Source organism: Tarenaya hassleriana, unplaced genomic scaffold (genome assembly GCF_000463585.1).
Source record: "Tarenaya hassleriana unplaced genomic scaffold, ASM46358v1 Cleome7, whole genome shotgun sequence".
Taxonomy (NCBI): Eukaryota; Viridiplantae; Streptophyta; class Magnoliopsida; order Brassicales; family Cleomaceae; genus Tarenaya; species Tarenaya hassleriana.
The window spans coordinates 1,810,142-1,825,925 of NW_010969548.1; the positions used below are offsets into that span (position 1 = coordinate 1,810,142).

The 15,784-nt window shown below is 38.9% G+C and overlaps 4 protein-coding genes across 6 annotated transcripts in view; 2 read left to right on the forward strand and 2 right to left on the reverse strand.

Moving 5' to 3' along the window:
* Positions 1 to 1,798: 1,798 nt before the first annotated feature.
* On the reverse strand, positions 1,799 to 4,659 carry LOC104800753 (probable N-acetyltransferase HLS1). The gene is made up of 3 exons (XM_010523663.2): positions 4,215 to 4,659; positions 3,130 to 3,474; positions 1,799 to 2,652 (listed from the first exon to the last, which is right to left on the reverse strand). The coding sequence occupies exons 1-3, from the start codon at positions 4,539 to 4,541 to the stop codon at positions 2,050 to 2,052; spliced, it is 1,275 nt and encodes a 424-aa protein (XP_010521965.1). The 5' UTR covers positions 4,542 to 4,659; the 3' UTR covers positions 1,799 to 2,049.
* Positions 4,660 to 7,529: 2,870 nt separating this feature from the next.
* On the forward strand, positions 7,530 to 10,377 carry LOC104800754 (pentatricopeptide repeat-containing protein At2g30100, chloroplastic). Its single transcript, XM_010523664.2, has 2 exons — positions 7,530 to 8,582; positions 9,395 to 10,377. The coding sequence occupies exons 1-2, from the start codon at positions 7,839 to 7,841 to the stop codon at positions 10,169 to 10,171; spliced, it is 1,521 nt and encodes a 506-aa protein (XP_010521966.1). The 5' UTR covers positions 7,530 to 7,838; the 3' UTR covers positions 10,172 to 10,377.
* A 116-nt stretch (positions 10,378 to 10,493) lies between these two features.
* LOC104800755 (LRR repeats and ubiquitin-like domain-containing protein At2g30105) lies at positions 10,494 to 13,630 on the forward strand. Its single transcript, XM_010523665.2, has 10 exons — positions 10,494 to 10,707; positions 10,840 to 10,934; positions 11,216 to 11,374; positions 11,617 to 11,727; positions 11,802 to 11,902; positions 12,211 to 12,348; positions 12,507 to 12,555; positions 13,013 to 13,078; positions 13,176 to 13,295; positions 13,389 to 13,630. The coding sequence occupies exons 1-10, from the start codon at positions 10,536 to 10,538 to the stop codon at positions 13,500 to 13,502; spliced, it is 1,125 nt and encodes a 374-aa protein (XP_010521967.1). The 5' UTR covers positions 10,494 to 10,535; the 3' UTR covers positions 13,503 to 13,630.
* Positions 13,631 to 14,148: 518 nt separating this feature from the next.
* The window catches only part of LOC104800756 (ubiquitin-activating enzyme E1 1), a 5,132-nt gene continuing 3,496 nt past the window's right edge, over positions 14,149 to 15,784 (reverse strand). For 2 of the 3 annotated variants that reach the window (XM_019200979.1, XM_019200977.1), the window contains exons 6-8: positions 15,624 to 15,784; positions 14,945 to 15,377; positions 14,149 to 14,854 (exon numbers count right to left, since the gene is read on the reverse strand). In XM_019200979.1, the coding sequence (XP_019056524.1) occupies positions 14,255 to 14,854; positions 14,945 to 15,377; positions 15,624 to 15,784 (1,194 nt within the window). In that variant the 3' untranslated portion in view covers positions 14,149 to 14,254. The remainder of the gene's footprint in view (positions 14,855 to 14,944; positions 15,378 to 15,623) is intronic. The other variant, XM_019200978.1, reaches the window with a different exon arrangement.

Below are 15,784 nucleotides of genomic sequence, written 5' to 3' on the forward strand. Positions count from 1 at the left end.
TATATATATATATATATATATATATATATATATATATAATATGTATATATGTATAGTGAATGATTGGAGTATGTATTAAACCTATAACTAATTCTAATAGCCATTAATTAATTGATAAACACGGTCCTTGATAGCTAGCTAATGAACGTGACATGTTCCTAACACGTAAAGTAAATAATTCTCATCAACACCATAAATATCTTATCTATAAGAGATTTGAGTTGAAACCAAATAACAATATCTAAATGTCTCTTATAATATATATATATATATATATATTGTATCCTTTCGACACCTCTTATTTATTGATATTTTCATTTTTGTTAGGGTGTAAAACCGAGTCATACCCGCAAACCAAACTAGTTTTAAATTTTTATTTTTTTATTTTTTATTTATTTCGTGGGTTAAGACGATTTGGACCGAATCATGATTTTTCTAATTCATAAAAAAGGGTGGCAACCGAGCAGAAGCCAAAATGGGCTGGTTCGAACCGATGTGGACCACAGTGTCCTGCAGCCTCTATTTTTTTGTAGTTACATTTTTGTTTCATTTCTCTATTTTCTAAAACATTTTTATATCTAACATTTTTTTAAAAATATTTATGTCTTTCCCATTTTTTTACTTTTCACTACTCGTTCTATTTTTTAAACATATTAATATACCCATAAATATACAGTATTTTAGCGAATGTATCAAACTTTCCAAAATAAGATCCGTTACTTATAGATCATACCATAGATATTTAATTCGTTTTAATCCTTATAATCTTTTGAACAATTATTTGGCATGTGAGCCTATCTAATAGCTAGGAATACATATTCAAGATGTGCTAACTGTTAAGCGAAAGCTATAATGAACAAAAAATGCTAAATACATAAAAGAAATGTAACAGTTTTGGATCCTTGCGTGGAAATTTCTTACAATATGAATGAATAATGTATTTTTTTACTAAAAACGAATGCTTAAATCATCAAAACCTTGACAAAACTGTATGTTCATCAATACTTAATTCTTCACCCCCTCCCAATATGGACCGTCACATATATATATATATATATATATGTATATTAAATTTGATGTACCAATTACTCGTTATGTTATGACATACCATACACGTGATTGATTGAAAGAGGTTCTTGGCATTATTTTATATAATGAAATGTTTCTATAACAAACACATGTGCCCGTGCGATCAAATTTAAAATATAGGAAAACACACACACACACACGTATATATATATATATATATATATCAAATCATAATATTTCGATTATTTTAGTCCACCATGCACAAAGATATATTGTTGCCCCGTGATTTAATCTGTTCAATTATAAAGTATATATGCATGTGTATGCACACACGTAAACTTCAATATATATATATATATATATATATATATATAATATGTACATGTTATGTGAACCATATGAATTCCACACGGAATAAGTACACTGATCGGGTAAAGGGTTATGTCAAGTCTTTAAATTTGAGGGCGGTTGAGAGGGGCCATATTTATAAAATAAAAATTGAAATGTTTTTTTTCTTTGGTTTTACACCAAAGAGGAAAGGGACAAAAAGGACCACATGACTCACACGACCAATCTCCTTCAATTTAGTTTCATGAAAGATCAATTGCATTATTTTCAATCCCAAACCCCCTTTTCTATTAATAATAATTTTTTTAAAAAAAAGAGAGGAAGATAACTATTGGATTTGCTTTATAACTATAAATAGTTATTAGAAAGAGAAAAGGACAACAAATGGTGGCACCTACTTCGGGAAATATTTTTTAAAAATTGGCCATAATGTATAGATCCCACAATATTGAAATTCGAAAATCATAGCCAAACAATACATATGAGTCATGAGATTAATTACAATATGGATCAAACCAATATATATTCTATGTGTTTGTCTTCAATTATAAAGGGTTGGATTGATGAGAGTGTATGATTCACCATGTTGTTTTTGGTTATGGAAAGTTTAAATAATTCTCAAATTTACATATAATAAAGTACCACAATATGGTGCTAGCCGTAACGATCTTACTACACTTCACGTGGATCGACGAACAGAGACCGTGACCGAGTCGAACTCGCCAACTCGACATCGAGTTTCATAGGTTTTATGCACCATAAATCATCATCACAAGACAACAATTTCCAATGTGGGATGTATCTTCTCAAATCATCTCCTCCCTTTCCTCCGATCTCCGTCACGATAACCTTACACTCGCTGTCACGCGCCGCCATATTATTAACGTGCTCACTCAAAGCCCTAACTAATCTCCCACACATCGGGAACTGACCCTCCGTATGAACTCCGTACACGAAATAGAACCCGAACGGAGTGAACAGATCGGGTAACGCCGTTAAACCCACGCACGAAAGATATTTTCCGATGAGGTTGGAGCCTTTCGTGAGAACCAAACAACCCAGAGGAGCTTTGCCGATCCTCAGCTTAAACACCTCTCCGCTGTTCCAAACACTGAGCATTGCCCAGTTTCCGACATTGTAATCATCTCTTTTGTTGTAATAAGCAACCCATGTCCCGAGACTTAACTTGTTCCTCAGGATTCTGTCTATGTCGTCGGGGAAAAATTCCGCCGTCTCCGCCACGTGTCTTCTGTACCGCAACTCGGCCTCTTCCACCTGTTAGAATTATGTATAATGTTGAATGTGGAATCATTACGTATATTGTAATTAAATGGTATAATTGTTCGATAAGTATATTCGATTTACAGGGAATTAGACATTCGGAAATTATTTAAATCGACTATAGTCTAGGGAATTACCATACTTAGCGTGTGGTACATGCCTTTTGGGTACGTACGTAACGAAACTAGTAGTAAAGACACGTAAAAGAAACGACGCCATTTTAGATCATGAGCTAGTTTGTAGTTTCGATTTCCCATGAAATCATTATAATATAGAATTTTATTATAATCTGGCTTAATTCCTTGAACACATCAGCGCATTAAATTTCTTAAATTTCATCTCATATTCTCTACCGTCATTTGATATTTTCTACGGTCTCTATGCGCAGGTTATGTAGACAAATACATTTCTACCATCGAATTGGCGATATACACAACCATATAATACAAATATATATATATACACACACACCTTTAGTTTGCGAATGGCGATGCCGGAAGGCAATCTGAGACGGCGGTTGACCGGGTTGACCAAGATCGCGGGCGATAAGAACGAGTCGTAGCCGAGTTTTCCGACGAAGAGGCGGAGGGAAGCATCGTTGTCTTTCTGAGTGGCCATGTAGGCGTAGTCCACGCCATGTGCGGCGAACCACTCCTCCAGCTTCCTGACCAGGACTAACCCTATGCCACGGCGGCGGTGCGGCGGCGCAACCCTCAGACCGAGCACGTAACCTGCCTTGACCAAGTTGTCGTGGACCGTCACTAGCTTTATCGTGCCTTGTACGGAACCCACTAGCTCGTTCCCGACCTCTGCCACCTGCACCGTCAATTAATATATGCTGTATTTGTTAATTTTATCGATCCAACGTATGTTTTTTTTTTCATTTAACTTCTAATGTTCTTAGAATAGGGTTCGAACCCTTAACATGATAAAGGTTAGTGTGCGTGTATATATATATATATATAACAGTTAATATAACAATTACATATATATATATATATATATATATATGCACCCATTCTTGATAGTTCAATCGGTGAAACGGTGACGTAAAGCGTCTGTCTCGTCCCGAATTCGCACTTCAGACTGAGAAAGAGGTATTCACATGGCTTCTCTCCGACCCTGGGATTAGTCTGGACTTTGGTCCACGATACCCAATTACCCAAATATATATATATATATATGGGCGGACAAACGAACTGACCATTTCGGAAACTATAAGTAAATCATTGGATTTGTATATTGTGTGAAATGATTGAGAAACATTTATGGTGACACGGAATCCAATATAAATTTGCCAAGTCTAGAATAGGCTACACTTCAAATGTAATAATTAATTAGGTGGATGAATACATATAACCTTTAAGTGAAATAAAGCCAGCACATACACACGCATCCAAAGGAACAAAGATTAAAGTAAGCCAATAAAATAAAGTTGCGGTTCATTAATGTATCATTTGCACCATATAAGTTTGAGAACATTTTTTATTTCATATTTAATCATCTTTTTCTCTAACAAAAAAAAATGTGTAAAATGAAAAGAAGAAAACACAAACCAACATATTGTGGAGGAGACTGTTTCGGATTCTGCAGATGGGATCGCCCAAGGTATCGGTGAAGAGAAAGATCCTGTCGTTGTGTCCGATCTCACAGCTTCTCTCAAGACGTTCAACTCGAGCTCGGTCCGTACAATGGTCGTAGCTCCGAATCACTACAACCTCTTCTCCATCTTCCTCGGAGTGTACCATATGTTCCGTACGTACGTACGTAAAATGATTTTGAATTATATATAAAAATAAATGAAGATATATGGAAACAGAAAGAAAGAAAAAAAGAAAAGTGTGGTTATGTGTGTGTGTGTGTATATATATATATAAGCTCATACAAGGAAGAGAACGAGGCGATTAATTAGAACAGTTATATGTAAGGGTTTAGCCTTACTCTGCTCATGGCGATATATATAGCCGAAAATCGGAACTACTTGACACTAGAGATATGTAACATATGCATATATGTACGTATGCATGTATGTATGTATGTATGTATGTATGTATGTATGTATGTATGTATGTATGTATGTATGTATGTATGTATGTATGTATGTATGTATGTGTGTGTGTGTGTATGTGTGTATATGTCGGTCATAATGCGGAGGATGGTTCATACTTCATGGTGTGTCAAATTAGCAAGGTACTTTTATCTTAACGGATATACAAGATTTTATAAACTTACATAAATTATTTTTTTGTTGATAAATTAAGAAATAATAAATAAATAAATTAATTTTCGTGGGTGGTTTTTATTTTATTTTATTTTTATTATATTAAAAATGGCTAAGTATAACAATGGCTGTGTGAAAATGAAGTGTGGAATGTTGGGTGTGATCAACATCGATGGTATTAAATGCGAAGACAAAAGGTAGTTAGTGTATTTGGCTTTGCATTTTCTTTGTCCCTATCCTTTTTTACTTTCGTTTTATAAATAATAAAAAAATCATATACTATACACTATCACCGTATAATTGTCTGTCCCTGCGATTTGTGCTCTGCAGTTCACTATACGATAATTTATTTTAAAAAAAAATGTTTACAAACACATATATTATATAACAATAAACAGAATAAAAGACATCCAATTTCATATCAAAATTAAATATTAGAATTTAAGGTTGTGTAATAATCATATAACGTGCGAATTACGTACAGCTGTCTCGCATGACCTCTTTGGCTTCTTGTTTAGTTAGGTGAGGAGCATCTTCCACTAAAAATGAAAAATAAATAAATAAATAAATGTCTCGACCTCATTAATTAATGCACGATTAGATTCTTATGTCAAGTTTTATTATAATATTCCTCGTGAAATTTTATATTTTCTCTTTCTTTTTTTACATCTAATGGTTCATTTGTTGTGATGGGTTAACAGTTAACCCCATTATCACAGTCATTATGTTTTTATTAAGTTGATTGCGAGATGTTCACTAATCATAATTAACCAAACCAATGACCCAAAGGTGATGACTTTAATCACAAACGGTGACATGTGGCGTGAGGCTGAGGTTATCCTAACGTGATCTTGCATATGTCAATTTAGTTATAATTAATCCCCTATTTAATCATATCAGAGTACAATATATATATATATATATATATATATATATGTGTATTTATGTACAGTACAAGTTTTGTACATTTAAATGGATATAACTTCATGGGTGGGTATTTGGGCCTGCGGCCCATCGGCCTCTTTACTTTCATTGGAAACTGAAAGAAGATCCCGCTAAGTAAGCACATTCTTGAACTTTTCACTAAATAATTTAATTATTATGGTCCAAAAATATAATGTTAAATAACACAAATTAAATATCGGACGTTGATTATATGTTAATTCGCTGTTGCTGTCTTTTACAATTCTATCTTCTAATTTTTTTTTTGGAGAAAAAAATGAGCTCGGTTGATGGATGCTTCCAACAAATCTCACTTATTGCTTTATTAATCATAGCTATTATAATCATTAGAGCGTTTCACTTGAGTTAATCATCACCAAACATGCCATCTTTAAGTCCCATTTTCTTTTTCCACTCTTAGGATTCGAACCTATGGAGAGCTTCCACGTGTACAAATGCAAAATGGAACAAAATAATTCACAATTATTGTCATTACTAATAATGATAATATTGGGAAGTTGTAGTTAAGCAATATATATTGCATATCATTACAACTTTGGAAAATCTACCGACATAAAATTTTAGAAATTCAATCTGTGACCTAAGCCATGAAAGAAAACACAAATTCTGAATTTCGATTTGAATATATATATATATATTATATATCCACGATTGGAATAACAATTCAATTTATGATATTGGTGCGTGGTTACTAGGGTCGGCGTTTCGAGATTCGGTTCGGAATTTTAACGGTTCGATTCGGGAACGGTTTGTTCGGAATTATAAAATTTGTACCAAATTAGTACCGTATATTATTCGGTTCGGTTCGGTATTATGACGGTCCGGAACGGAATGATGCTAATAAATAAGTACCCAATAAGAACCGAAATAAAGACGGTTCGGAACGGTTCGGGACGGTTCATATAATTCATATAGTATAAAAATAAAAAAAATCCAACATAATAATTTAGACAACAAAATAAAAGTTTTGAATTTGATGTAACCGTAAAGAAATTTAACATAATAATTTTGAAATTTTCTATAAATATGATCAAAATTTTAAATTACGTTTTAAAAATCATATTATATATATATGTAGAAATCAATCTTTTTTTATCAATAAAGTATCTGTAATATAAAAAAATAAATAAAAAGAGATAAAAATAAAATATTTATTTGAACTTACTATTAAATATATTCAAAATTAATAAAAATAAATAATTTATTGAACTTTGATAATGCTAAACAAAATAAACATAAATCTAAATACATGACTTAAACAATTTATTAATATTTAGTAATTATCATAATTAATTATTAATATTAAATATTTTTTAATTAAAAAATAAAAATACCGAAATATCGTTCGGTATTTCCCGAACCGAATCGAACCGTTCCCGAACCGTTCGGTATCTTAAATCTTGTACCGTTCGATATTTTTATATAATACCGAACCGAACCGTTCCCGAATTAATCGGTTCGATACGGTTCGGGACTAAATTTCCGAACCGAATTGGTTACTAACTTACTGTATATTATATGAGAATTTGAGTAATTTGCAGGGGAGGACAAATACGTAAATTCAGTGGCAAGAGGACAGTCGTCACTTGCGAGAGCGAGCGGCACAACTTGCTGAGGGGCTTGGACACGTACGAGCGTCACTGAACTGTACAGTTGCCGAAGCCACGCACGCACATCTTTGTCCTTGTGACTCGTTTAATAGCCACCCAAATTTCGACCCCTCGAATAATTAGAAAATATGAAACGCTCGATTCTTGTTATCCTCTTTTCGGGTTTGAGATTCTATTTGACTTGAAGAAACGAATCCGGATTTCGTTGATGGCTTCCTTGATTTCTACTTCTGATTCTCCGATTATCTCCTTCTCCGTTATTTTCCGTCTGTTTTCCGAGAAATCGTTCAGGAGGAAATCCACGAGCTTTGAATTTCGAAGGGATTGACGCTTAGCTTTCTGGGGAGAATTTCGTTCCATCTTTTTTTTGTTTTTTTTTCTTTATAATGGCGTCTGTTCGTGGATTTGCTTCGTTGACCGAACTGAACTTAACCTATCTGCCGCCGATTTCCCTTCGGCGAAGCCGTTTTCATCCCCGAATTCATCTGAGATTCTCTGCGAAACCCAGTTTGAGAATTCGCTGCCACCGGACTTCTAGCTCGCCGGCCCGGAAATTCCGCGAACTCAGATTATCCCGCTCTGTCGAACTCGACCAGTTCATCACAAGCGAAGAAGACGAAGAAATCAGCGAAGGGTTTCTCGAGGCGATAGAGGAACTAGAGAGGATGGCAAGAGAACCGTCGGACATTCTTGAAGAGATGAACCACCGGTTGTCTTCGAGGGAGCTCCAACTTGTTCTGGTCTACTTCGCGCAAGACGGTCGAGATTCGTGGTGCGCACTCGAGGTTTTCGAGTGGCTGAATAAAGAAAATAGGGTTGATGAAGAGACGATGGAGCTCATGGTTTCGATAATGTGTGGCTGGGTGAAGAAGCTGATTCGAGAAGATTGTGATGCAGCCCAAGTGTTCGACCTATTGATCGACATGGAGTGCGTTGGCTTGAAACCCGGATTCAGTATGATCGAAAAGGCGATTGCTTTGTATTGGGAGACGGGGAAGAAGGAAGAGGCGGTTTTGTTTGTGAAGGAGGTTTTGAGTAGGAGAGACAATTCCGCTGACTCTGTTCGTGGAGCTGATGGCGCAGAAGGAAGAAAAGGAGGGCCGACTGGATATCTTGCTTGGAAGATGATGGTAATTATCGCACTCTTGATATCGGTTATTGAAATTATCTCTGATGAACTGATTTTCGGACAGGTTTACGGCTAGCACTTGCATTTCTGGCACCCCGAAAGTTATGATTATCACAATTTTCAGGATTTGGGCATGTTGTGTATTGAGAACTGATGCCTGTCTGGTTATGTTTAGCCTACCATGAGGCGCATTTTGTTGAATTTCTAGCGTCTCAGTATCAAAGTTGGTCGCTTTGGGTTATATTCTGCTTCTAAAGTTGCTGCTTGGAGTTCAGATTTTGACTGCGTTTTAATGAGACAGGATTATGAGCATGATATGCATTTCTTGCATTTTCGTGGTATATGATCAAAGCCTGTGATATACTATAATTTATAAGTAATCATCTCACATAAAACAGTAGCTCGAGCGAATCAAAACAGTAACGGTGGATGTTCTGTCTGTTAGGGCAGTTCTTTGAAAGGTTTCATGGATATGCTTTGCTTTTGACTGGCATTTGTTTTATCTTCTTGAGAATTAACATCTCGGAATGTATTCTCTTGTGTTCTCAGAGATAAGTTCCTGGACGGTAAAAAATATTTTTGCTGCAGCCAGCAATCCAACGGTCTTGCCTTCATTTAACTCCTGTTAACAGAACCAATCTTCTATTTTTTTTTTACCAATCTGCCTTAGTTTTTCCTTCTCGTGTATTGTCTACGTTCTCTCTAACATGCATTCTTAACTGTTAGCGTCCCGTCTCATTTAGTACATATTCAAGCATTAGAAATTTCTTTTGTTCTTGTGAGATAAATTTGGCAGTGTCTTTCTTCTATCAGGTCGATGGCGACTACAAGAAAGCCATTGATTTGGTTATGGAACTAAGACTCTCGGGTCTAAAGCCAGAAGCTTACAGCCACCTCATTGCAATGACAGCCGTTGTGAAAGAGCTAAACAGCCTTGCCAAAGCTCTACGCCACTTGAAACGCTTCACCAAGGCCGGTTTAGTAGCAGAACCTGATGAACACGGGGCAGAACTCATCGAGAAGTATCAGTCCGATCTCATATCCAACGGCCTAAAACTGGCCAGCTGGGCAATTCAGGAAGGCCAAGACTCTTCCTTTCTGGGTGCAGTCCATGAGAGGCTCCTTGCCATGTACATATGCGCGGGCCGTGGGCCTGAGGCAGAACGTCAGCTATGGGAGATGAAGCTCACGGGAAGAGAACCCGAGCCAGATCTCCACGACATTGTTCTGGCGATCTGCGCTTCACAGAAAGAGGTCAACGCAGTTTCACGGCTACTGGCACGGGTTGAGTTCATGGCATCGACAAGAAAGAAGAAAACTTTGTCTTGGTTGCTCAGAGGGTACGTGAAAGGAGGGCACTTTGAAGAAGCTGCTGAGACGTTGGTACGGATGATCGACTCGGGTTTGTGCCCTGAGTATATGGATCGAGCGGCCGTGATGCAGGGGATAACGAGGAAGATCCAACGGAGAAGTGACGTGGAAGCGTATATGAGTCTCTGCAAGAGGCTATACGATGCTGGTCTGGTCGGACCATGTCTCGTGTATCTGTTCATGGAAAAGTATAAGCTCTGGATTGTGAATATGCTGTGAAAGGAAGCGGAACCTCTGCATTGGCCTGAGACATACAATCAAGATACTCGTGTTTGGTCGGAGGGCTAAACCTTGTCCGGAGGTTTTTACCTTTTTTTTTGTATGTAAATGTGTATGTAATACCGAATATATATTGTGTAGGAAAAGGTTGGTATATATATCTATACACAGTGGTATATTTATGTAATGAAAGTTCCCTCTGTCTATGAACTGCATAATAAAACTTGGAAGGCCCATTTCTTTATATGGGCTTTTATTGGTTTTGATTTAGGCCTAAAACGGCCCAAAAGCTTCTATGAGTATTTGTTTCTCAGACGAAGTATAGATCACACAGGGCGAAGCAGAGTTGCGAGTTACGGAGATCATGGAGGTCGAAATTCCGACAACGGCACCGTCAGCCATTAACGTGGTCGTCAAGTTCGGAGGGAAACCCATACCCATGTCTCTGTCACCAGATTCTACAGTCAACGACCTTAAATCGCATCTCCAATCCATCACCAACGTTCTTCCCCGAGGCCAGAAGCTCATCTTTAAAGGTTCCAATCCAATTTCTCTGCCTGTTTGCTGAAATTTTAGTGGACGCCTTTCCGTTTATTTTTTTTCTGTGATTTTTTTCCCGAAATTTGTTTTGGTTTTTTGTCAAATTTCGATTTTGTTACATGGAAAAGGGAAGGTTTTGGTTGACTCGTCGACGTTAAGGCAATCCGAGGTGGGAAATGGAGCGAAGATCATGTTGATGGCGTCTCAAGGTTTGCACCAAGGGGTAATTTTATATTTTCTCGCTAAAATATGGCGCTAAGTATTCAACAATGAAGATTCCCAGTTCATCTGTAGCTGAACAGGATAGAGATGGATGAAACACTAGATGTTTGCTCAGGAGGATCAAAGTTTAGATGATTGAAAATAAAGAATCCACCTTTATTGCCAAGCAAGAGAAAGTTTATCTTTTTTTCGTTCTAGAGCTAGATATGTACTCGTTTTTTTACGATCAATGTGATTGGGGGAAAAGACTTGGGGATAATGAAGTGGGATTCACTTGAACAGGAAGGTCCAGTGCTTAAGGATGCTGAGACACGACCAATATCGAGGGCCGTTGCCACAGACAAAGCAGAAGGAATGAAGCCGAAAGTTCTCATTGACAAGAACAGAACAGAACGATGGAAGGCAACCGGCATTATTGCTCTGGCTCAATCCAATCTGAAGGTATGTACAGGAGGTTTTATGCTCGTGTCTGTATCTTGTAACCGTTATTAACCCACTGTTCGTGTGACGAATTTGTCATCTGCACCAGAATCTTCTCTTCATTACCAGTGATTTGTGACATTGTTTGGTTTTATCATTTACTCGGTGTCAGTATAGGACAATCAACATGTTATCGTGTAACAGTTTATCTGATATTTTGATAGCTCAATTGCTAATACTTGATGTCCTTGGTTTGGGAAAAGAATATACCTGAAGAGGTGTGGGACTGTGGATCTATAGTCAGAGTGTTCGATGTCAGCAACAATTTCATTCAAAGCATGCCTGGACAAATCAGCTGTTTCAGTTCTATGCAGGTAAGGCTGAGATTTGTAATTTCGTTATTCAAACTTCGTGGATGGTTACAGATTGTTCTAGTTTCTTTCTATAGAAGCTGTTCCTCCAAGGAAATGGTCTCTCTGATGAATCCATTCAATGGGAAGGGATAGCATCTCTGAAGCGTCTGACTTTACTGTGCATCAGCCATAACAAGTGAGTCATCGCTTTTGTTCTCAGAGATCTAAAATGTTCTTCCTCTCATTCTTTAGATGTACTGTTTGTGGTTTGTGTTGAAAAAAACTGTTCTGCCTGTAGAGATTACCACCAACCAATATGAATGGTGTACAAATTTGATAATAGCTATGAAAAATACCAAGGTTAGCTAAAACTTAGCATGGAAAAATTTAAGTTAATTCCGACAATCTGGCATGGCTTAAGGCCCACTCATGAAGCAACTGCATCATTTAATGAGCTTTGTTGGAGCTATGCTGATAAAGGTGTGATGGGTTCTTTTTTTGCAGTCTAACCACTCTGCCATCTGTGGTGGGTTCACTGAAATCTCTAAGACAGCTTGATGTCTCCAATAACAAGCTCACAAGTCTTCCTACCGAATTGGGACTTCTTTCGCATCTTGAGATCTTAAAAGCCAAAAATAACAGGCAAGCATTTCCCGGTCTATATTTGATCTTAGGATAAATAAGACCGTCTTTACATTTTCATTGACGGAACATTTGATGCATCTTTTTGACTTTTTACCACAAAAAAAATAGGGAGGACAAGAAACATTTGATGCATCTTGGTTTGTTATCTACTGCAGGATAAGTAATATCCCTGCAAGTATTGGAGAGTGTGGCTCTCTCATGGAGGTAGAACTTTTATGTCCTTGTTTCTTTTCTTTTTATTACCATGGAATATTTGAAACATACGGTGAAAATCAACGGGGTGCCACACCCCGAGGACTTTTTTAGAAGAATATCTTGAATCAGCACAGAAATCAACCACGACATTAATAGCTAACCTAGAACACCTTACTACAAAAGCGAATATCATACATTCGGTTTCCCTCTAGGATAGCACTGAAAACCGATGGGCTGTTTTGCCTGATAGTTCACTTTTATTGACAAAATATTTGCGGAACTAGGATTGGATGGTGTCATGGCGTAGTTCTAGAGACAGATGACGAGCACTCATGTCAACAAGTAGGCATAAGTCATTTGGAGAAACTCTAGTCTAGGGCTGCTTGCTGTTGGGCTGCAAGATACAAAAACCCAGATTAGAATTTTGGCAGAGAATGCTTCACCGTGGTTGGTTCGGACAATGCAGGTTGATCTCTCTGCAAATCTTCTGTTGGAACTGCCAGAGTCGCTCTCCAATCTCTGCAGTCTAAAGGTAAGAGCTTTAGGTTCCCTCATCATTGTACACACCATCATATGATCTAAGCATGCCCATCCATTATGCCTTTTTTGTTTTTCATAAATATTTGCAGACGCTGGAGATGAGCAACACAGGGGTAAAGTCACTACCGTCTGCGTTATTCAAGGGGTGCTCACAGCTATCCACCTTAGGTCTCCACAACACAGAGATCACAGTGGAGTTTCTCCGGCAGGTTAGCAAGTTTTTCTTTCATTCAACTTCCCAATTTCTTGATCCTATGAAGTAAAAAAAGAAAAAGAAATCTGATGGCATTTGGGATGGGCAGTACGAGGGATGGGATGAGTTTGACAAGAGAAGGCGTACGAAGCATCAGAAGCAGCTCGATTTCCGGGTTGTCAACTCTGGTGATTTTGACGAAGGAGCTGATAAATCCTGGTGATCTGGAAGCAGATTATGTTACAGTCATTGGACTATCTAGTCGATTTTCTATCAACATATGTATTCATACTTTTTGCCACGTGCTGTATAACATATTAAACAGCGAAGTATGTGTGCTCTCTTATTTCCTCTCCTTCTCCAATATCATCGGGAAAGACACTCTGTGGAAAAACATCGTAGCGACAAAGAAACACCAGTTGCGAACCTTTGTCCTAATGGTGGCAAAGACAACCACCACCGCCCATAGAATGGATCAAACACAACGCTACCAAAGTTATTCGGTAATCAGTCTACGACAAGTAAGAACTCCTCGAGACCCAAACAACAATGCGGGCCGATGAAACAACAAACAAAGCACAAACGCTCGATTCCGACAAATTTCCCCTCTCCATCTCTCTCCTCTTTCGGGGTAAATAATTTTTCACCGGAAGTAGACAGAGACGAGGGGAATATCGACATCATTGCCGTCCTCGTCCTCACATGCCACCACGACGTCCAGGTGGCGACGGTAGGGAGGGAGCTCGACCTTGGCAACATCCCGGGCAAGATCCACCACCTTCCTGTCCATCCTCTCCTTGTGCCTTGGGAACATGCTGTTGAACAGAAGGCAGCTTCCGCACGAGATGCTGTATGCATCGAGGCTCGAGACCCAAACAACAATGCGGGCCGATGAAACAACAAACAAAGCACAAACGCTCGATTCCGACAAATTTCCCCTCTCCATCTCTCTCCTCTTTCGGGGTAAATAATTTTTCACCGGAAGTAGACAGAGACGAGGGGAATATCGACATCATTGCCGTCCTCGTCCTCACATGCCACCACGACGTCCAGGTGGCGACGGTAGGGAGGGAGCTCGACCTTGGCAACATCCCGGGCAAGATCCACCACCTTCCTGTCCATCCTCTCCTTGTGCCTTGGGAACATGCTGTTGAACAGAAGGCAGCTTCCGCACGAGATGCTGTATGCATCGAGGCCTTTGCCCCCCAGCCACTTGAGCAGCTCCCTCAGTGTCGGGTTTCCCTCCAGCCTCCACCTGTCCCACACGGTCCACGCCATGTCCCTGTGTTTCACCACTTTCGGCGGCACCGGCTCCGCCATTGAGAACAGCGGCAGCGCCAGGTTGGCAAACGTGTTCCTGTAGTCCTCTACTTTGTGTTCCCCTCCGTCCAATACCTTGTAAAGCTCGAGGCAGACAAGGCCTGTCGCCATGGCCGTCGAGGTCGCTATGGCCGGGATGATTCTCCCAGCTATAAACTTGGCTTTCAGTTTGTCCACCTCCGGAATGCTGTAGTTCCTCGCCCTCATGTTGGCCAGCCCTGCTATCATATCCATGTGGTAGTTCGTATCGTCATCCTACAATAAAAACATCGGGGTTCAAATCGTTATATGATTACCGAATTCTGAAGTCTATTTCGAGACTAAGTGAAACTAACAACTTTTTACCTTTTCGAACTGAATTGGTTTCATCCTGAAGTCTGGAAGCAAGCTCCGCTTACACTTCTCGAGTTTTGCGATGAGTTCATTGATGACAGCCGCATCATCCACGGAAGCTGTGGACAGAGTGGTGGCCTTCTCATCAGTCACAATCTTTGCGTCTTTCTTTGGCTGGAAGTCAGGAACTATCACTTTGTCAACAGCTTCAGCTACTTCTTTTGGGCTCTTGACCCAGTCCGGAACAGGGATCCCAAACGTCTCTGAGCGTAAAATAGCGGCTGCCAAAACAAAGTTAAGGTGGCTCGGGTCAGACGAGGAGAACTGAAGCGGGCGTGGGAATCTTTTAGGGGCGGACCAGAATGGAGCCCCGGTACTCGTGGCAGCGTCTTCAGGGAATGTGTAAATCAACTGCTTGACACGGTTCACAAAGTAATCCTCAAACCTGGTTGATTATACAAAGAAAGCACGTTACAGGATGCACCGACTACAACAGACTCAACCAACCATGCAAATAGTGCAATTCATTTAAAGATGAAGCTACACATCCAGCTGATTATACTATCTCTAGGATAAATTTCCGAGACACTTTCATAGTGAATCAGTTTTAAAAAAATTTGAAACTCGGGGAAATAACTTAGAAGCATATATTGTAGAAAATATAATATGGTTTCATAAGGTGTGTGAGTACCTCAGACGAGCCCAGGTTATGCAGTCTTGGAAGGTTTCGCACTTCTCCCTCTCAAGGCACTCGAGAATGTGCTCGAGAGTGTCCCTGGCCTGAGCATCACCAGCGCTAATCATTGAGTTTGTGTACTCATCCGGGTTTGAGAGAAATGCGTTTACTTCAGC